Source organism: Ranitomeya imitator, chromosome 6, assembly GCF_032444005.1.
Source record: "Ranitomeya imitator isolate aRanImi1 chromosome 6, aRanImi1.pri, whole genome shotgun sequence".
Lineage (NCBI taxonomy): Eukaryota > Metazoa > Chordata > Amphibia > Anura > Dendrobatidae > Ranitomeya > Ranitomeya imitator.
Window position 1 is genome coordinate 199,979,052 of NC_091287.1, and position 22,607 is coordinate 200,001,658.

General features: G+C 46.7%; 1 protein-coding gene across 1 annotated transcript in view; it reads right to left on the reverse strand.

The window, feature by feature from the left end:
- TRIO (trio Rho guanine nucleotide exchange factor) overlaps positions 1–21,618 on the reverse strand; it is a 2,940,676-nt gene extending 2,919,058 nt beyond the window's left edge. Inside the window, 1 exon segment of the mRNA XM_069730426.1 lies at positions 21,187–21,618. Within this exon segment, the coding sequence (XP_069586527.1) occupies positions 21,187–21,316 (130 nt within the window). The 5' untranslated portion in view covers positions 21,317–21,618.
- Between the last annotated feature and the right edge of the window lie 989 nt (positions 21,619–22,607).

A 22,607-nucleotide genomic window follows, 5' to 3' on the forward strand; every position in this document is an offset into this window, starting at 1 on the left:
AGGAACAGGGAATCTTGGACTTTGACTCTGCATATGCAATTGATCAGGTTGTATACATCTGAGATATATATATATATATATATATATATATATATATATATATATATATATATATATATATATATATATATATATATATATATATATATATATATATATATATATATATATATATATATATATATATATATATATATATTTATTGGTTTGGGTCCTTTTTCATCCATCCCAAAGGGCATTTATTGAGTTCTTGTTGTTCCAGTAACCAGGGACACCACATATCCATGGGGCCAGGATATTTAGATTGTCTGTTTGATTAAGCATAGCCCAGGCTCAGGGCTGGCATCTTGGTGCACATGGGGTTCAGTATACAACTGTATGTTCCATATTCTATGTTATTTGTGACGTTCACGTTGTAATAATAGGGCGCTTCTTGGGGGTGTGATTTATGTATTGATTTTTGTATTGTGTTTTAAGTGTTTTTATGCATATTGTGAGGTGTTAATAAAGGTTTTGATACTTTTATATGGGCTGTGGTTGTGCATACTGTATTAGTCTAATCTTTTTCTTGCTGTTCCATATTGCTATATTTAGACTAGGTAGTGCACCCCGTTGTTGTTATTGTTATTTTTATACCAACAAGTAGTGCGCCCCCCTTTTCAATTTTGTCTATCACATACTGCTGACACCGCATGCGATCGCCGTGGCGCTCACCATGAGACCACAGTGATTGTGCCGCCATACTACTACTGCTCTCTGCAGAAGTGCTGTTCCCGCAGCGCAGTACGGCGCATGTCGTGAAGGGGTTAAACAGGTTTAAGGAGTTACTAAACCTGATATTTTCTTAAGAAACCGCTTCCTGTGCCTACCTCAAATCGCAGGGGAGTGAAACTATATTATATATATATATATATATATATATATATATATATATATATATATATATATATATATATATATATATATATATATATATATATATATATATATATATATATATATATATATATATATATAGCTGAAGAGCCCAATGTTGCATGGGCATAGTAAATATTTGTGGTTAGTTATGGCACCTCACTTCTCCTATTTTCCTATCACGCCTCTCATTTTCCCGCTCACATCCTCCTCTCATTCCCCCCTAACACTTGTCATTTCTGTCATGTTGGACGCTGTTCACACTAGGGCGTCCGACAGACAGCGGTAATTCTGCATTCATCCACTATGCGTTCAGTGGCGCCGGCTAGATTTTATCTAGGTTGTCCGGGTTAATCTAGCTGGTACTCGGATTGGAGGCTGGGGCACGCCCACGGCCTTTAAATAGTTCTTCTGAACTTTGGGCTTCGCCGATTAAAGCTTGTGTCTTGTGCCTGGTGATCTCGGTTCGGAGTGTTGGTCTTGGAGTATAAATATCATATCTGGTGGTGCATGATCCTTTGTCATACTTCTCCTTCCTATATTCGTGTTTTGTTTTGCCCTGTGCACATTATAGTGTTTTCCTGAGTATGTTTGCGGCGTGGTGCGTTTTTGGTTTTCCCTGTCTGTGCTTTCTGTAGGGTTGGTGTTTAGATTATCACTGGGTGGAGGTTTCAGTTTAGTACTGAATCAGGAGTCAGGGTCAGGCCTGGCGGCCCAGACAAGCACACCATCAGTGTAATCTCTGGGAGAGGGACAGACAGGGTTTTCCTAGTCTTAGGGAAATCGCAGGGGCCCGGGTTATTAGCTTAAAGGCACCTTCACACTGAACAACTTAACGATATCGCTAGCGATCCGTGACGTTGCAGCGTCCTGGATAACGATATCTTATGATCAGGCGGCCTTGGAACAACATGAAAAAACCTTCGCTGGAGTAGTGGTAACTATACAGACCGCAAACCCTGAACTTATCACAGACACTAGAAGTAGCCGTGGGGTGTGCCTAACCAGACCTAGACACCTCGACACAGCCGGAGGACTAAATATCCCTAAAGATGGAAAATAGGAAAACGGACTTGCCTCAGAGTAGACCCCCAAAGGATAGGCAGCCCCCCACAAATAATGACTGAGTAGGAGAGGAAAAAGACACACGCAGGCAGAAAACAGGATTAGCAAAGGAGGCCACTTCTACCTAGATAGGAAAGGATAGTACAGGATACTAAGCGGTCAGCACAAAAAACTACAAAATATCCACAGCAGAAAAATACAAAAACTCCACCACCTAACTAAAGATGTGGAGAGTATATCTGCGACTCCAGCGAATCCAACCAGACTGAGAAAAACAACAGGACAGTCCAAGCTGGAACAAAATAGAAACTATGAACAGCACAGAAAATAGACACACAGCCTGTGTGCCTAAGAAAATGAAGCAGACACTTATCTTTTGCTGAAATGGCAGCAAGCAGGAGAGGCCAGGCAGAGAACCAATACTTCCAATAGAACATTGACAACTGGCAAGGAGTAATGAGTCCTGCAAAGCTAAATACCCCAGTCAGATTTGCAATTAGTAGAAACACCTGTCCAGGACTGCTGCCCAGGCACAACTGCATTACCATCAACAACCACCGGAGGGAGCCCAAGAGAAGAATTCACAACAGATATCGTTGTGTTTGACACGCAGCAGCGATCTGGATCCTGCTGTGACATCGTTGGTCGGAGCAGAAAGGCCAGAACTTTATTTAGTCGCTGGATCTCCTGCAGACATCGCTGAATCAGCGTGTGTGACGCCGATTCAGCGATGTCTTCACTGGTAACCAGGGTAAACATCGGGTTACTAAGCGCAGGGCCGCGCTTAGTAACCCGATATTTACCCTGGTTACCAGTGTAAATGTAAAAAAAACAAACACTACATACTTACATTCCAGTGTATGTCGCGTCCCCCGGCGTTCTGCTTCCCTGCACTGTCAGCGCCGGCTGGCCGTAAAGCAGAGCACAGCGGTGACGTCACCGCTCTGCTTTACGGCCAGCGCTTACACAGTGCAGGGAAGCAGAACGCCGGGGGACGCAACAGACACCGGAATGTAAGTATGTAGTGTTTGTTTGTTTTTTTACATTTACACTGGTAACCAGGTTAAATATCGGGGCCGCGCTTAGTAAACCGATGTTTACCCTGATTACCAGGGGACTTCGGCATCGTTGGTCGCTGGAGAGCTGTCTGTGTGACAGCTCTCCAGCGACGCTGCAGCAATCGGCATCGTTGTCTTGATCGCTGCAGCGTAGCTAAATGTGACGGTACCTTTAGCCTACCTAGGCTCCCCGTGACAATTTCGACCTCACATCTGTCATTTTCCGATCACTCCACTATTTTTCATCACTCCTCTCATTTTGCACTCACACCCCTCATTTTCACCTCACACCTCATTTTCCCCTTAGTATATACATGTTTGTCATCTCCCTTATATATAGTATACACCTGTATGTCATCTCCTGTATACAGTATATACCTGTATGTCATCTCCCCTGTAAATAGTATATACCTGCTGTATGTCATTTCCTCCTGTATATTGTATATACCTATGTGTCATCTCCTCCTGTATATAGTATATACCTGTATGTCATCTCTTCTGTATATACTATGTGCCTGTATGTCATCTCCATATATATATATATATATATATATATATATATATATATATATATATATATATATATATATATATATATATATATATATATATATATATATATATATATATATATATATATACCTGTATGTCATCTCCCCTGTATATAGTATATACCTGCTGTATGTCATCTCCTCTATATACCTACAGTACAGACCAAAAGTTTGGACACACCTTCTCATTTAAAGATTTTTCTGTATTTTCATGACTATGAAAATTGTACATTCACACTGAAGGCATCAGAACTATGAATTAACACATGTGGAATTATATACTTAACAAAAAAGTGTGAAACGACTGAAAATATGTCTTATAGTCAATGTTCTTTAAAGTAGCCATCTTTTGCTTTGATGACTGCTTTGCACACTCTTGGCATTCTCTTGAGGAGCTTCAAGAGGTAGTCACCGGGAATGGTCTTCCAACAATCTTGAAGGAGTTTCCAGAGATGTTAAGCACTTGTTTGCCCTTTTGCCTTCACTCTGCAGTCCAGCTCACCTCAAACCATTTCGATTGGGTTCAGGTCTGGTGACTGTGGAGGACAGGTCATCTGGTGTAGCACCCCATCACTTTCCTTTTTGGTCAAATAGCCTTTACACAGCCTTGAGGTGTGTTTGGGGTCATTGTCCTGCTGAAAAATAAATGATGGTCCAACTAAACGCAAACCGGATGGAATAGCATGCCGCTGCAAGATGCTGTGGTAGCCATGCTGGTTCAATATGCCTTCAATTTTGAATAAATCCCCAACAGTGTCAATAGCAAAGCACCCCCACACCATCACACCTCCTCCGTGCTTCACGTGGGAACCAGGCATGTAGAGTCCATCCGTTCACCTTTTCTGCATCGCATAAAGACACGTGGATGGAACCAAAGATCTCAAATTTGGACTCATCAGACCAAAGCACGGATTTCCACTGGTCTAATGTCCATTCCTCGTGTTCTTTAGCCCAAACAAGTCTCTTCTGCTTGTTGCCTGTCCTTAGCAGTGGTTTCCTAGCAGCCATTTTGTGGCATTGACCTGGTCTGTAATCTGAGCTGCTGTTAACCTGCGATTTCTGAGGCTGATGACTCGGATAAACTTATCCTCAGAATCAGAGGTGACTCTTGGTCTTCCTTTCGTGGGATTGACCTCATGTGAGCCAGTTTCTTTGAAGCGCTTGATGGTTTTTGCCACTGCACTTGGGGACACTTTCAAAGTTTTCCCAATTTTTCTGACTGAATGACCTTCATTTCTTAAAGTAATGATGGCCACTTGTCTTTCTTTACTTTGCTGCTTTTTTCTTACCATAATACAAATTCTAACAGTCTATTCAGTAGGACTATCAGCTGTGTATCCACCAGACTTCTGCACAACACAACTGATGGTCCCAACCCCATTTATAAGAAGAAATCCCACTTATTAAACCTGACAGGGCACACCTGTGATGTGAAAACTATTTCCAGTGACTACCTCTTGAAGCTCATCAAGAGAATGCCAAGAGTATGGAAAGCAGTCATCAGAGCAAAAGGTGGCTACTTTGAAGAACCTAGAATATAAGACATATTTTCAGTTGTTTCACACTTTTTTTGTTAAGTATATAATTCCACATGTGTTAATTCATAGTTCTGATTCCTTCAGTGTGAATGTACAATTTTCATAGGCATGAAAATACAGAAAAATCTTTAAATGAGGTGTGTCCAAACTTTTGGTCTGTACTGTATGTGTCATCTCCTCCTGTATATAGTATATACGTGTGTCATCTCCCCTGTATATAGTATATACGTGTGTCATCTCCTCCTGTATATAGTATAAACCTGTGTGTCATCTCCCCTGTATATAGTATATATGTGTGTCATCTACCCTGTATATAGTATATACCTGTGTCATCTCCTCCTGTATATAGTATATATCTGTGTGTCATATCCTCCTGTATTAGACCTCGTTCACACGTTATTTGCCCAGTATTTTTACCTCAGTATTTGTAAGATAAATTGGCAGCCTGATGAATCCCCAGCCAACAGGAAGCCCACCTCCCCTATGCCATGGGCTATAGCCCCCACAATGGATCTGCCCCCATCCACCTTCCCTGCAGCTCCTACCCAACATCCCCACAGTCCCTATCCCTATTGCCTTTATACACTTGCTTTGGCAAAACTGAAGTGTATTTGGTCCTGCCAATAAAGCTTCTTTGAATCTTGAATCTAATATATATACCGTAATTGTCTAAGGCCGGCATGTCAAACACGTGTCCCGCGGGCCGCATGCGGCCCTTTACAGGCATATCTGCGGCCCACACAAAAGTCTCAAACTTTGTCTGTAAACACAAAGTTTGAGACTTTTGTGCAGGCCACAGATGCTCAAAACTTCACGATCAGCACTTCCGGCTCTTCATTCATTGGCCGATATCCCTGCATATGACCTGCTTACGTGATCAGCAGCCGACCAAGTAGCTCCGTGTCAATCCATGACGTGTGTACTTTGGTTGGCTGCTGATCACGTAAGCAGGTCATATGCAGGGATGTGGGCCAATGAATGAAGAGCCGGAAGTGCTGATCGCGCGTTTTGTACTTCTGCGGCTCGCGTTGCTGCTGATCACCGTCCTAAGTCAGGAAGGCTGAGAGTGACTGGGTGGGATACTGTGACCGTGGAAGAAGGGACCCAAGTCCAAGTAAGTGAGTGGCCCTCCTGTACAGGCTTTCCCAGCTCATGTGTGGGTGTCTGTAAGCTCCTCTCCTTGTATAAGAGGGTTAAAATTTATCCTATTATCGGTAATATTAGTGTTATTTAACCGTTAAATAACACTAATATTACTGATAATAGAATCAGCCGCTATGTGCTTCTTCAGGCCCCACCAAGGGGGATTGGAAGGAATATGAATTTAATCAAGGTGGAGAATGTAATGCTGCACTAAAATCTGACGGCTTTCATTAAAATAACATGAGCCAGGGGAACACACAGAGATCATTCACCAACAATAAAACATGCAAAACTGTTCTGTCCCCATTGATTTGTGTAAGTGATTGATGCCTTTCTTTTACCAAGGGGGATTCAATAATTCACTTTGCTGCAGGCGGCAACTCCGGGGGCATTGTACAATGTGAAGACATACTGAGGTGGCAATTCACCATGGGGGGACATCACACCTGAAGGGGGATCGGACTCTGTGTGGGCACCAATTTGTGGTCCACATAGATTCATAGAAGACTTCATACTCGATGGGGAAAAGTAAGTTGACCTCATACTGTGTGTGTGCAGATAACTAAGGGGGCATCACTACTGTGTGAAGGTACTAAGGGGACATTATTATTGTGAGTGGGCACAAAGGGGCACGATAACTGATTGAGGGCTCTATGAAAGTGTGTGGGACACTAAAGGTACTCTGTTTCCCAGAGTTTTTTTGAGACTTTGCAAGAAAGTGTGTATGGGGGTCCATTCAAAAGATTGGCCCTTCCTTTTATAGTTTGGGCCCCGATTACAGCCACGTGCATGAAGCCTAAGACTGTGATACAATCAGCAAATACGTGTGTGACATTAGCTGCTGTGTGCGGCCCTCGCAACAACCTCTTGTTACTCATGTGGCCCTCGGGGTACCCTGAGTTTGACATGCCTGGTCTAAGGGTCACTTCCGTCCGTCTGTCTGTCCTTCTGTCACGGTTATTCGTTCGCTGATTGGTCTCGGCAGCTGCCTGTCATGGCTGCCGCGACCAATCAGCGATGGCCACAGTCCGATTAGTCCCTCCCCTACTCTCCTGCACTCACTGCCCGGCGCCCGCTCCGTAATCCCCTCCACTCACCGCTCACACAGGGTTAATGGCAGCGGTAACGGCCCGCGGTGTAACGCACTCCGTTACCACTGCTATTAACCCTGTGTGTCCCCAACTATTTACTATTGATGCTGCCTATGCAGGGCTGGTGTGCGACAAGGACCTGCCGTGACGTCACGGTCATGTGACCGCGACGTCATCATAGGTCCTGCTCACACCAGCCCTGGGACCACCGGAAGCTGCCGCTTGCAATGGAGCGGTCCCGGGAGCCTGGCGAGGAGCGGCAAAGGCGGCTGATGGCGAGTATAGCAGGACTTCAACGGCCCTTCGGAAGGTGAGTATATGTTTTTGTTTTGTTTTTTAAGTCTCTATACTACGTGGCTCTGTGCTGGGCAATATACTACGTGACTGGGCAATATACTACGTGGCTCTGCTATATACTATGTGGCTGGGCAATATACTACGTGACTGGGCAAAATACCGTACTACGTGGCTCTGCTATATACTACGTAGCTGGGCAATATACTACGTGACTGGGCAATATACTATGTCGCTGTGCAATATACTACGTGGACATGCATATTCTAGAATACTCGATGCGTTAGAATCGGGCCACCATCTTCTCATTTAAAGATTTTTCTGTATTTTCATGACTATCAAAATTGTACATTCACTCTGAAGGCATCAAAACTATGAATTAACACATGTGGAATTGTATAGTTAACAAAAAGTGTGAAACAACTGAAAATATGTCTTATATTCTAGGTTCTTCAAAGTAGCCACCTTTTGCTTTGATGACTGCTTTGCACACTCTTGGCATTCTCTTGATGAGCATCAAGCGGTAGCCACCGGGAATGGTCTTCCAACAATCTTGAAGGAGTTCCCAGAGATGCTTAGCACTTGTTGGCCCTTTTGCCTTCACTCTGCAGTCCAGCTTACCCCAAACCATTTTGATTGGGTTCAGGTCTGGTGGCTGTGGGGGCCAGGTCATCTGGCGTAGCACCCCATCACTCTCCTTCTTGGTCAAATAGCCCTTATACAGCCTGGAGGTGTGTTTGGGGTCATTGTCCTGTTGAAAAATTAATGATGGTCCAACTAAATGCAAATCGGATGGAATAGCATGCTGCTGTAAGATGCTGTGGTAGCCATGCTGGTTCAGTATGCCTTCAATTTTGAATACCGTATATACTAGAGTATAAGCCGACCCGAGTATAAGCCAACCCCCCCCCCCCCCCCCCTCCCCTAATTTTGCCACAAAAAAACTGGGAAAACTTAATGACTCGAGTATAAGCCTAGGGTGGAAAATGCAGCAGCTACCGGTAAATGTCAAAAGTAAAAATAGATACCAATAAAAGTAAAATTAATTGAGACATCAGTAGGTTGTGTTTTTGAATATCCATATTGAACCAGGAGCCCCCATATAATGATCCATAAAGTTCATGATGGCCCCATTAAATGCTCCATATTAAAATATGCCCCATATAATCCTGCATAAAGGGTAATAAGGGCCCCATAAGATGCTCCATACAGTCACTTGCCCCATATAGTGCTGCACAAACGTTATGGCCCCATAAGATGCTCCATACAGTCACTTGCCCCATATAGTGCTGCACAAACGTTATGGCCCCATAAGATGCTCCATACAGTCACTTGCCCCATATGCTGTGGCTGCAATAAAAAAATAAAAATAAAAAAAAATAAAAATCACATACTCGCCTCTCCGTCGCTCAGGCCCCCGGCACTTTCAATAGTCACCTGCTCCTCGTTCCGGTGCGGCTCCATCTTCAGCACTGACGTTCAGGCAGAGGGCACGCACTGACCACGTCACCGTGCCCTCTGACCTAAGCGGCACAGCAAGAGGACGCTGAAGACGGAGCTGTATCGGAGCGAGGACAGGAGAATATCGCGCAGCGCTCCCCTCCCCGTTATACTCACCTTCTCCTGGAGCGGTGCAGTCCTTGCTTCTCCTGGCGCTGCATCTTCTTCCTGTATTGAGCGGTCACAGTTACCGGTCATTACAGTAATGAATATGCGGCTCCACCCCTATGGGAGGTGGAGCCGCATATTCATTACTGTAATGAGCGGTACCATGTGACCGCTCAGTACAGGAAGAAGCTGCAGCGCTGGAAGAAGCAGGGACCGCGCCAGGAGCAGGTGAGTATAATTAGACAGCCCCCGCTCCCCCTCCCCTGCCGACCCCTGGGTATGACTTGAGTATAAGCAGAGAGGATGACTTTCAGCCCAAAAAAATGGGCTGAAAATCTCGGCTTATACTCGAGTATATACGGTAAATCCCCAACAGTGTCAACAGCAAAGCACCCCCACACCATCACACCTCCTCCTCCATGCTTCACGGTGGGAACCAGACATGTAGAGTCCATCCGTTCACCTTTTCTGCGTCGCACAAAGACATGGTGGTTGGAACCAAAGATCTCAAATTTGGTCTCATCAGACCAAAGCACAGATTTCCTCTGGTCTAATGTCCATTCCTTGTGTTCTTTAGCCCAAACAAGTCTCTTCTGCTTGTTGCCTGTCCTTAGCAGTGGTCTCCTAGCAGCTATTTTACCATGAAGACCTGCTGCACAAAGTCTACTCTTAACAGTTGCTGTAGAGATGTGACTGCTGCTAGAACTGTGTGGCATTGACCTGGTCTCTAATCTGAGCTGCTATTAACCTGCGATATCTGAGGCCGGTGACTCGGATAAACTTATCCTCAGAAGCAGAGGTGACTCTTGGTCTTCTTTTCCTGGGGTGGTCCCTCATGTGAGCCAGTTTCTTTGTAGCGCTTGATGGTTTTTCCAACTGCACTTGGGGACACTTTCAAAGTTTTCCAAATTTTTCGGACTGACCTTCATTTCTTAAGGTAATGATAGCCACTCATTGTCTTTACTTGGCTGCTTTTTTCTTGCCATAATACAAATTCTAACAGTCTATTCAGTAGGACTATCAGCTGTGTATCCACCAGACTTCTGCACAACTCAACTGATGGTCCAAACCCCATTTATAAGGCAAGAAATCCCACTTATTAAACCTGACAGGGCACACCTGTGAAGTGAAGACCATTTCCGGTGACTACCTCTTGAAGCTCATCAAGAGACTGCCAAGAGTGTACAAAGCAGTCATCAAAGCAAAAGGTGGCTACTTTGAAGAACCTAGAAAATAAGACATTTTCAGTTGTTTTACACTTTTTTGTTAAGTATATAATTCCACATGTATTACTTTATAGTTCTGATGCCTTCAGTGTGATTGTACAAATCTTTAAATGAGAACTATTAGATTGATTGCTAACGAGAGGGAAACCAAAAAAAAAAAAAAAAGTGAGATCTAAGAGCTAGCCTTCTATAAATGTAGACATACTCTGGGGAAGCAATTGTGCAGGGGTGCATTCGTGCACTATTATTCGTGTACATTTATTTAAAGTACTTTTTCTAAGTGCTGGCAGTTATACCATGGCAGTTAGACAGGGCAGGAGACAGGTAAGACAATCTAAATCTATTCCCTGTTCATTTGGCACAGAACAATTACTCACCATATATATTCTATATCCTGGCTGCCGCATTCACTCACATTCACCGCCCTTGCATAAACTCTTTACACTCCATCCATATCGGCCCCTCTGTCCTTCCCTCTCCTATGTATAGCACTCATGCTCTGTTCACATTGCTTAACAGCACAGATCCATTCAGTCCCACCATCCAGCACAAGAGACGCTCTCACAAATCACTTAACCATCTGCTCACTCTTTCTATCCTCCTTCTCCTAGTCGCTGGAGACGTCTCTCCCATCCCCGGCCCCCCATGATATAGCCAGTCAAACCTCCCAACTGCTACACTCAAACCCCTCTAACCTTATTAATATTCCATGCATGCCTTCTGTCTTTTTCAATTGTGCCCTTTGGAATTCTCGCTCTGTGTGTAATAAACTCTCCTTCATCCATGACTTCTTCCTTTCTAATTCTCTTAATCTCCTGGCTCTTACTGAAACCTGGAACCAGCAAGCAGACACCACCGCTGCTGCTGCTCTTTTATATGGTGGACTACACTTTCTCATACCCCAAGATCGGACAACAGAGCAGTTGGAGGCGTTGGTCTGCTCCTTTCACCCAAATGTACCTTCCAAGTTATCCCCCCAAGTGCCCTCACTTGTCTTCCCTTCCTTTGAGGTCCATGCCGTCAGACTATATCCCCTTCTCCATGTGTATCGTCCTCCCGGCCCCTCATCAGTTCCTGGATCACTTTGCCACCTGGCTTCCACACTTTCTCTCCTGTGACACCCCCACCCTCATCATGGGTGATTTCAACATCCCCATTGCTTCTCCCCTCTCCCCATCTGCTTCTCACCTTTTATCTCTAACCTCCTGTTTCGGCCTCTCACAGCATACTATCTCTCCAACGCATGAAGATGGAAACTCCCTCGACTTAGTCTTCTCCTGGCTTTGCTCAGTGGATGATTTCACAGACTCCCCTCTCCCGCTCTCTGACCACAACCTTCTTTCATTCTCTATCAAGAACTGCCATCCTGCTCAGGTCACCCCCACTTTCCACACTTATAGAAACATACAGGCCATTAACACCCAGAAACTTATGAAGAACTTGCAGTCATCATTATCTCCGCCATCTCATGTCCTGATTCTGCTCTGAAGCATTACAATGAAACCCTGCAAAGTGCCCTGGATGAAGCTGCACCTCCTATACATAAAACAACTCAGCACAGACGGCGACAACCATGGCATACGCTGCAAACACGTTTCCTACAGCGGTGCTCCAGGTGCACTGAATGTCTGTGGAGAAAATCTAATCTACCCGAAGATTACATCCATTATAAGTTCATGCTAAAAACATACAACTCTGCCCTTCACCTCTCCAAACAAACCTATTTCAACACCCTCATCACCTCACTGTCCAATAACCCTAAACGTCTCTGACACTTTCCAGTCCCTACTCAACCCAAGAGTGCAGGCCCCAACCACGGATCTCCGCGCTGACGATCTGGCCAATTACTTCAAAGAAAAAATTGACCACATTCGACAGGAAATCATCTCCCAATCTCTTCATACCATGCACTGTCCTCCCTCCCCCACTGCATCTAGTTCACTCTCTGACTTTGAACCAGTTATAGAAGAAGTAATCAGGCTCCTTGCATCTTCTCGCCCAACCACTTGCACCAGTGACCCCATTCCGTCACATCTCCTCCAGTCCCTTTCCCCGGCTGTCACCTCTCACCTAACAAAAATATTCAACCTCTCTCTCACTTCCGGTAATTTTCCTTCCTCATTTAAGCATGCCATTATACATCCATTACTTAAAAAACCATCCCTCGATCAAAACTGTGCCACTAATTATAGACCTGTCTCTAATCTTCCCTTCATCTCTAAACTCCTCGAACGCCTGGTCCACTCCCGTCTTACCCGCTATCTCTCAGATAACTCTCTTCTCGACCCTCTCAATCTGGTTTCCGCTCTTTACACTCTACTGAAACTGCCCTCACTAAAGTCTCTAATGACCTACTAACAGCTAAATCTAATGGTCACTACTCCATGCTAATTCTCTTGGATCTCTCCGCAGCATTCGACACTGTGGATCATCAGCTCCTCCTCACTATGCTCCGCTCCATCGGCCTCAAGGACACCATTCTCTCCTGGTTCTCATCCTATCTCTCTAACCGCTCCTTCACTGTATCTTTTGCTGGTTCCTCCTCCTCTCACCTTTCTCTTACTGTTGGGGTTCCTCAAGGATCAGTCCTAGGACCCCTCCTCTTCTCTTTGTATACTGCCCATATTGGACAAAATCAGTAGATTTGGTTTCCAGTACCATCTCTATGCTGATGACACACAATTATACACTTCTTCTCCTGTTATCACGCCGACCTTTTTAGTAAACACCAGAGATTGTCTTACCGCTGTCTCTAACATCATGTCCTCCCTCTATCTGAAACTGAACCTGTCAAAAACTGAAATCCTCGCATTTTCTCCCTCTATTAACCTACCTTTGCCTGACATTGCCATCTCCGTGTGTGGTTCCACCATTACTCCAAAGCAACATGCCCGCTGCCTTGGGTTCATACTTGATTCCGAGCTTTCATTCACCCCCCACATCCGATCACTGGCTCGCTCTTCTTATCTGCATCTCAAAAACATTTCTAGAATTCGCCCTTTTCTTAAGGTACCGTCACATTTAGCGACGCTGCAGCGATCTAGACAACGATCCCGATCGCTGCAGCGTCGCTGTTTGGTCGCTGGAGAGCTGTCACACAGACAGCTCTCCAGCGACCAACGATGCCGGTCCCCTGGTCGCCGATTCAGCGAAGTCTTCACTGGTAACCAGGGTAAACATCGGGTTACTAAGCGCAGGGCCGCGCTTAGTAACCCGATGTTTACCCTGGTTATCAGTGTAAATGTAAAAAAAACAAACACTACATACTTACATTCCGGTGTCTGTCCCCCGGCACTGTGCTTTCCTGCACTGTCAGCGCGGGCCAGCCGTAAAGCACAGCGGTGACGTCACCGCTGTGCTTTACGGCCAGCCGGCGCTCACTGCCAGTGCAGGAAAGCACAGCGCCGGGGGACAGACAGCGGAATGTAAGTATGTAGTGTGTGTTTTTTTTACATTTACACTGATAACCAGGGTAAACATCGCTGAATCGGCGTCACACACGCCGATTCAGCGATGTCTGTGGGAGTCCAGCGACTAAATAAAGTTCTGGACTTTCTGCTCCGACCAACGATGGCACAGCAGGATCCTGATCGCTGCTGCCTGTCAAACTGAACGATACCTCTAGCCAGGACGCTGCAACCTCACGGATCGCTAGCGATATCGTTCAGTATGAAGGTACCTTTACTTTCAACTCTGCAAAAACTCTTAAGGTACCTTCACACTGAACAATATCGCTAGCGATCCGTGACGTTGCAGCGTCCTGGCTAGCGATATCGTTCAGTTTGACAGGCAGCAGCGATCAGGATCCTGCTGTGCCATCGTTGGTCGGAGCAGAAAATCCAGAACTTTATTTCGTCGCTGGACTCCCCGCAGACATCGCTGAATCGGCGTGTGTGACGCTGATTCAGCGATGTCTTCACTGGTAACCAGGGTAAACATTGGGTTACTAAGCGCAGGGCCACGCTTAGTAACCCGATGTTTACCCTGGTTACCAGCGTAAATGTAAAAAAAAAAAAAACCAAACACTACATACTTACATTCCGGTGTCTGTCCCCGGCGCTGTGCATTCCTGTACTGGCTGTGAGCGCCGGCCAGCCGTAAAGCACAGCGGTGACGTCACCGCTCTGCTTTACGGCTGGCCGATGCTGATAGTGCAGGAAAGCACAGCGCCGGGGGACAGACACCGGAATGTAAGTATGTAATGTTTGGTTTTTTTTTTACGTTTACGCTGGTAACCATCGGGTTACTAAGCGCGGCCCTGCACTTAGTAACCCGATGTTTACCCTGGTTACCCGGGGACGTCGCATAGTTGGTTGCTGGAGAGCTGTGTGACAGCTCTCCAGCAACCACACAGCGAAGCTGCAGCGATCGGGATCGTTGTCTAGATCGCTGCAGCGTCGCTAAATGTGACGGTACCCTTACTGTTTCACTTATTCATTGTCGTCTGGACTATTGTAACTCTCTACTAATTGGCCTCCCTCTTACCAAACTCTCCCCTCTCCAATCTGTCCTGAATGCTGCAGCCAGGATCATATTCCTCACCAACCGTTACACCGATGCCTCTACCTTGTGCCAGTCATTACACTGGTTACCCATCTACTCAAGAATCCAGTACAAAACTACTACCCTCATCCACAAAGCACTCCATGGCTCAGCACCACCCTACATCTCCTCTCTGGTCTCAGTCTACCACCCTACCCGTGCCCTCCGCTCCACTAATGACCTCAGGTTAGCATCCTCAATAATCAGAACCTCCCATTCCCGTCTCCAAGACTTTACACGTGCTGCGCCGATTCTTTGGAATGCACTGCCTAGGTTAATACGATTAATCCCCACAGTTTTAAGCGTGCCCTAAAAACTCATTTGTTCAGATTGGCCTACCACCTCAACGCATTAACCTAACTATCCCTGTGTGGCCCATTCAAAAAAACAAAGACATAATCAGGTTCCTCGCAACATGTTCTCATACACTTTATGCAGTTATTAGCCCTCTGTGTCTGTACTGCTACATACTTAGGCAGTTGACTGGTTCATGCAGCGTTACATGAACACCTGAACCTTACACTATGGCTGGTTCGAATAACTAAAGCAATTGTTACCATCCACCTCTTGTGTCTCCCCTTTTCCTCATAGTTTGTAAGCTTGCGAGCAGAGCCCCCATTCCCCTTGGTATCTATTTTGAACTGTGATTTCTGTTATGCTACAGTCTATTGTCTGTACAAGTCCCCTCTATAATTTGTAAAGCGCTGCGGAATATGTTGGCGCTATATAAATAAAATTATTATTATTATTATTAAAGCAGTCAAAGCAAAAGGTGGCTACTTTGAAGAACCTAGAATATAAGACATATTTTCAGTTGTTTCACACTTTTTTGTTAAGTATATACCGTATATACTCGAGTTTAAGCCGACCCCCCTAATTTTGCCACAAAAAACTGGGAAACTTAATGACTCGAGTATAAGCCTAGGGTGGAAAATGCAGCAGCTACCGGTAAATGTCAAAAGTAAAAATAGATACCAATAAAAGTAAAATTAATTGAGACATCAGTAGGTTAAGTGTTTTTGAATATCCATATTGAATCAGGAGCCCCATATAATGCTCCATAAAGTTTGATGGGCCCCATTAAATGCTCCATATTAAAATATGCCCCATATAATCCTGCATAAAGGGTAATAAGGGCCCCATAAGATGCTCCATAGACACATTTGCCCAATATAATGCTGCACAAACGTTATGGCCCCATAAGATGATCCATACAGTCACTTGCCCCATATAATGCTGCACAATCGTTATGGCCCCATAAGATGCTCCATACAGTCACCGCCCCTTATAGTGCTGCACAAACATTATGGCCCCATACAGATGCTCCATACAGTCACTGCCCCATATAATGCTGCACAATGGTTATGGCCCGATACACATGCTCCATACAGTCACTGCCCCATATAATGCTGCACAATGGTTATGGCCCCATAAGATGCTCCATACAGTCACTTGCCCCATATGCTGTGGCTGCGATAAAAAAAAAAAAATTAAAAAAAAAAATCATATACTCACTTCTCCGTCGCTCAGGACCCCGGCACTTTCACCTGCTCCTCGTTCGGGTGCGGCTCCGTCCTCAGCACTGACGTTCAGCAGAGGGCGCGCACTGACAACGTCATCGCGCCCTCTGACCTGAGCTTCACTGCCAGAGGACGCTGATGACGGAGCTGCACCGGAACGAGGAGAGGTAAATATCGCGCAGCGCTGCGCTCCCCCTCCCCGTATACTTACCTGCTCCTGGCGCGGTGCAGTCCCTGCTTCTCCCGGCGCCGCATATTCTTCCTGTACTGAGCGATCACCATTACTGCTCATTACAGTAATGAATATGCGGCTCCACCCCTATGGGAGGTGAAGCCGCATATTCATTACTGAAATGAGCGGTACCATGTGACCGCTCAGTACAGGAATATGCAGCGCTGGAAGAAGCAGGGACGCGCAGCGACCGCACCACGAGTAGGTAAGTATAATTACCTATAGTATAATTAAGTAATATAGGCAAGTATAATTACCTATAAGTCCCCGCTCTCCCTCCCCTGCCGACCCCTCGATATGACTCAAGTATAAGCCGAGAGGGGGACTTTCAGCCCCCCAAAAAATGGGCTGAAAATCTCGGCTTATACTCGAGTATATATGGTAATTCCATGTGTTAATTCATAGTTTTGATGCCTTCAGTGTGAATGTACAATTTTCATAGTCATGAAAATACAGAAAAATCTTTAAATGAGAAGTGTGTCCAAACGTTTGGTCTGTACTGTGATATATATATATATCAAAAAAGAAAAGGAACAGCACAGAGATACTTAACTTCAGGTGCAAAGCCCCTAGACGATCCGTCCAGCGATCATCCACATTTATAAATATCCAAAAATGAGGCAGCACTCCATAGCAAATGTCAAAAACGTGCAGGGTTTAATATACCCACATCTTGTGGCGACGTTTCAGCTCGCAATGAGCTTTTCTCAAGCTTGAGAAAAGCTCATTGCGAGCTAAAACGTCGCCACTAGATGTGGAGATATAGATATATATATATATATATATATATATATATATATATATATATATATATATATATATATATATATAGAGATAGATAGATATAGAGAGAGAGAGAGATACACACCTATTCTATGTGTAGAAATTTCTTTTATCTATTTTATTCTAACCTCTCAGTGTGATTTTACTGTACACCGCACTGAATTGCCGGCTTTTCTATAGAACACCAGTGCATATTTCTCACAAGTCACACATTTGGTCCGTGTGTGACCCGTATTTTTCTCGCCCCCCCCTTCCCCCCCCCCTTCCCCCCCTTCCCCCCCCCCCCATAGACTTGCATTGGCGTATTTTTCTCGGAATACGCTGACAAACGCAGCATGCTGCGATTTTCTCAGCCCGTAAACTACGGCCGAGAAATATACGGCTTATGGAAGCTGCGCCATGGAGAAACATTGGTCCGTGTGCAATCCATTTTTCTTGCGCCTCTCATACGTCCGTATTCCTCTCAAGTGTGGCTCCAGCCTTGGGAGAGGAGCTCGTGGGTACATGACTAAATGTGCAAATCGCATATGCCCTTGGTGGTGGTGGTGGTGGTGGGGGAAATTCGCTAACTGAATTCTTGCCCCAGGTACCAGAAAACCTAGATACACCTCCGGCTATAGTGTAAAGGCTAGGATACAGACCCCAGAAGGAGGACCTCCCTCTGGCCTCTCCACTCCAGGCTGTGCTATAGTGTAAAGGCTAGGATACAGACCCCAGAAGGAGGCCCTCCCTCTGGCCTCTCCTCTCCAGGCTGTGCTATAGTGTAAAGGCTAGGATACAGACCCCAGAAGGAGGACCTGCCTCTGGCCTCTCCTGGCTGTGCTATAGTGTAAAGGCTAGGATACAGACCCCAGAAGGAGGACCTCCCTCTGGCCTCTCCTCTCCAGGCTGTGCTATAGTGTAAAGGCTAGGATACAGACCCCAGAAGGAGGACCTCCCTCTGGCCTCTCCTCTCCAGGCTGTGCCATAGTGTAAAGGCTAGGATACAGACCCCAGAAGGAGGACCTGCCTCTGGCCTCTCCTGGCTGTGCTATAGTGTAAAGGCTAGGATACAGACCCCAGAAGGAGGACCTCCCTCTGGCCTCTCCTCTCCAGGCTGTGCTATAGTGTAAAGGCTAGGATACAGACCCCAGAAGGAGGACCTGCCTCTGGCCTCTCCTGGCTGTGCTATAGTGTAAAGGCTAGGATACAGACCCCAGAAGGAGGACCTCCCTCTGGCCTCTCCTCTCCAGGCTGTGCTATAGTGTAAAGGCTAGGATACAGACCCCAGAAGGAGGACCTGCCTCTGGCCTCTCCTGGCTGTGCTATAGTGTAAAGGCTAGGATACAGACCCCAGAAGGAGGACCTCCCTCTGGCCTCTCCTCTCCAGGCTGTGCTATAGTGTACAGGCTAGGATACAGACCCCAGAAGGAGGACCTGCCTCTGGCCTCTCCTGGCTGTGCTATAGTGTACAGGCTAGGATACAGACCCCAGAAGGAGGACCTCCCTCTGGCCTCTCCTCTCCAGGCTGTGCTATAGTGTAAAGGCTAGGATACAGACCCCAGAAGGAGGACCTCCCTCTGGCCTCTCCTCTCCAGGCTGTGCTATAGTGTAAAGGCTAGGATACAGACCCCAGAAGGAGGACCTGCCTGTGGCCTCTCCTGGCTGTGCTATAGTGTAAAGGCTAGGATACAGACCCCAGAAGGAGGACCTGCCTCTGGCCTCTCCTCTCCAGGCTGTGCTATAGTGTAAAGGCTAGGATACAGACCCCAGAAGGAGGACCTCCCTCTGGCCTCTCCTCTCCAGGCTGTGCTATAGTGTAAAGGCTAGGATACAGACCCCAGAAGGAGGACCTGCCTCTGGCCTCTCCACTCCAGGCTGTGCTATAGTGTAAAGGCTAGGATACAGACCCCAGAAGGAGGACCTCCCTCTGGCCTCTCCTCTCCAGGCTGTGCTATAGTGTAAAGGCTAGGATACAGACCCCAGAAGGAGGACCTGCCTCTGGCCTCTCCACTCCAGGCTGTGCTATAGTGTAAAGGCTAGGATACAGACCCCAGAAGGAGGACCTGCCTCTGGCCTCTCCACTCCAGGCTGTGCTATAGTGTAAAGGCTAGGATACAGACCCCAGAAGGAGGACCTCCCTCTGGCCTCTCCTCTCCAGGCTGTGCTATAGTGTAAAGGCTAGGATACAGACCCCAGAAGGAGGACCTGCCTCTGGCCTCTCCACTCCAGGCTGTGCTATAGTGTAAAGGCTAGGATACAGACCCCAGAAGGAGGACCTCCCTCTGGCCTCTCCTCTCCAGGCTGTGCTATAGTGTAAAGGCTAGGATACAGACCCCAGAAGGAGGACCTGCCTCTGGCCTCTCCTGGCTGTGCTATAGTGTAAAGGCTAGGATACAGACCCCAGAAGGAGGACCTCCCTCTGGCCTCTCCTCTCCAGGCTGTGCTATAGTGTACAGGCTAGGATACAGACCCCAGAAGGAGGACCTGCCTCTGGCCTCTCCTGGCTGTGCTATAGTGTACAGGCTAGGATACAGACCCCAGAAGGAGGACCTCCCTCTGGCCTCTCCTCTCCAGGCTGTGCTATAGTGTAAAGGCTAGGATACAGACCCCAGAAGGAGGACCTCCCTCTGGCCTCTCCTCTCCAGGCTGTGCTATAGTGTAAAGGCTAGGATACAGACCCCAGAAGGAGGACCTGCCTCTGGCCTCTCCTGGCTGTGCTATAGTGTAAAGGCTAGGATACAGACCCCAGAAGGAGGACCTGCCTCTGGCCTCTCCTCTCCAGGCTGTGCTATAGTGTAAAGGCTAGGATACAGACCCCAGAAGGAGGACCTCCCTCTGGCCTCTCCTCTCCAGGCTGTGCTATAGTGTAAAGGCTAGGATACAGACCCCAGAAGGAGGACCTGCCTCTGGCCTCTCCACTCCAGGCTGTGCCATAGTGTAAAGGCTAGGATACAGACCCCAGAAGGAGGACCTCCCTCTGGCCTCTCCTCTCCAGGCTGTGCTATAGTGTAAAGGCTAGGATACAGACCCCAGAAGGAGGACCTGCCTCTGGCCTCTCCACTCCAGGCTGTGCTATAGTGTAAAGGCTAGGATACAGACCCCAGAAGGAGGACCTGCCTCTGGCCTCTCCACTCCAGGCTGTGCTATAGTGTAAAGGCTAGGATACAGACCCCAGAAGGAGGACCTCCCTCTGGCCTCTCCTCTCCAGGCTGTGCTATAGTGTAAAGGCTAGGATACAGACCCCAGAAGGAGGACCTCCCTTTTGCCTCTCCATTTTTTTTCTGCGCTGTTGTGTACAGGTTCAAAAACCTTTTCTTGAAGTAGCACCTCGTCCTGGCAACTCAATTCTCATCCCTGCAAAAATTGAAGCCTTAAAAAATGTATCGCCATGATCCTTTAATTCTTGCCTGTTGTAGACTGTCTTGTGGTTTCATGACATCATTACAATAATGAAGATATTACCAGTCTCGTGCTCTCACGTCGCAATGAGACAGCTGCAATAGTCTAACCATCAGACAGCAATGAGCATATAGACAGTGGCACTGCGTGCTGCCAAGCATGGCTGGAACAAGGGTGCGCAGCCAGCTTTACCTGTGACATGACAACCCTTGATACAGTGCCCTCCCCAGAGCTCTTACCAGATCTGTAAAAAGCAGCGATGTCTGTCAAGTCCTTGGCTGGATCCTCAAGGGCTTCACCGGAGCTGCCCGCCGCATTCATGGGAGCGGTGGACGATGAGCAGGGGATGGCATTACTTGAATTGTTCATTCTTCTGGAATGTTTGCTGCGTGAAACGAAAGCCAGTGATCGTACTTTCGTCGCCACCCACCTCACTGGCTCAGCCCTTTGTCTTCTCTGGACATTATGTCAGCGCGCAATCAACGGCATAAAAAGCTATTTTTACCGCAAGAAATAACAGCTAGATTATAGTCAGCCTCCAGCTCTAGCGCAGCTGAATCCTAATCAAAGCTTGTCCCTCTCGCCGAGCTGCGGGCTCCAATAACACAAAGACGTCTGCTGCGTGCGCACAACAAACAGGCGGCTGCGGCGAATGCATAAGTAGGTGGAGCAAAGGACTCGGGAGTGGAAGGCTGCTGCTGAGGGGGCACCCGGATCTCGCGAGAAGTGCCTCTTATCTCATGCTAGTAGCTACAGCAAATGTTGCAGGCGCAGTATACTAGCTGCCACGCAGTACGTTTACAACGCATCTCTGCATAGTATGGCTACATTTAGAGAACGCTTTGCCATAATCACGCTTTAGTTTTGGCTCTGCACAGTTTAGTAGTTATTAGATTACCCAATTATAAAAATCAAAACGTGCTGTAGATTCTAGGGAAACCGCACTGTCAAGTAGCTTCAGAATCAGCTGAGTCTAAGTCACACTGTTCCCATCTTCTGGCTGGTGGGAGAAAACCTGCTGCAAACGTCTCGCCCTAAACAGCTCAGCACAAGCAGGAGGGACGTGCTAAGGCTACTTTCACACTAGCATTTTTCTCCAGGCGTCAAAAAGCGTCGTTGCGACGCATCGACGGATGCGTCGCAAAAACAGGAAAACGGATACAACACTTCCATTATTTCGACGGATGCGTCGGCGATTCGATAGACGGTTCCGTTGAAAAACTGGATCCGTTGTCTCCGTTTTTTTCATCCGTTTTTATGACGGATCTGTTTTCCACACCTAAAAGTGGGAGTCTCCTTGTATGTGATTGGCTACTGGAAAATATGGTAAAGTATATACAGACAGTTTTTACAGCCCATCTTTGAAAGGGTTTAGAGAAAGTGGCAGAGATGGAAGGAGTGCTTGGGAGGATTGCGAACGTGGTTACCGATGTGATTTTTGAGACCAATCGCCTGGATATCATGGTTCGGGATCAGGAGGCGGCAGCAGAAAGACGGTGGATGTGTCACCCTCGACGTCGCAGACTATGGATTCATCCCATTAACGCACTGCGGATGACCCGGGGCGTCTATTCTACCCTGTACATGGAGTTACGGCAGAACCCAGAGAAATTTTATAATTATCTTCGGATGAGGCAGGACCACTTTGATGTGTTGCTTG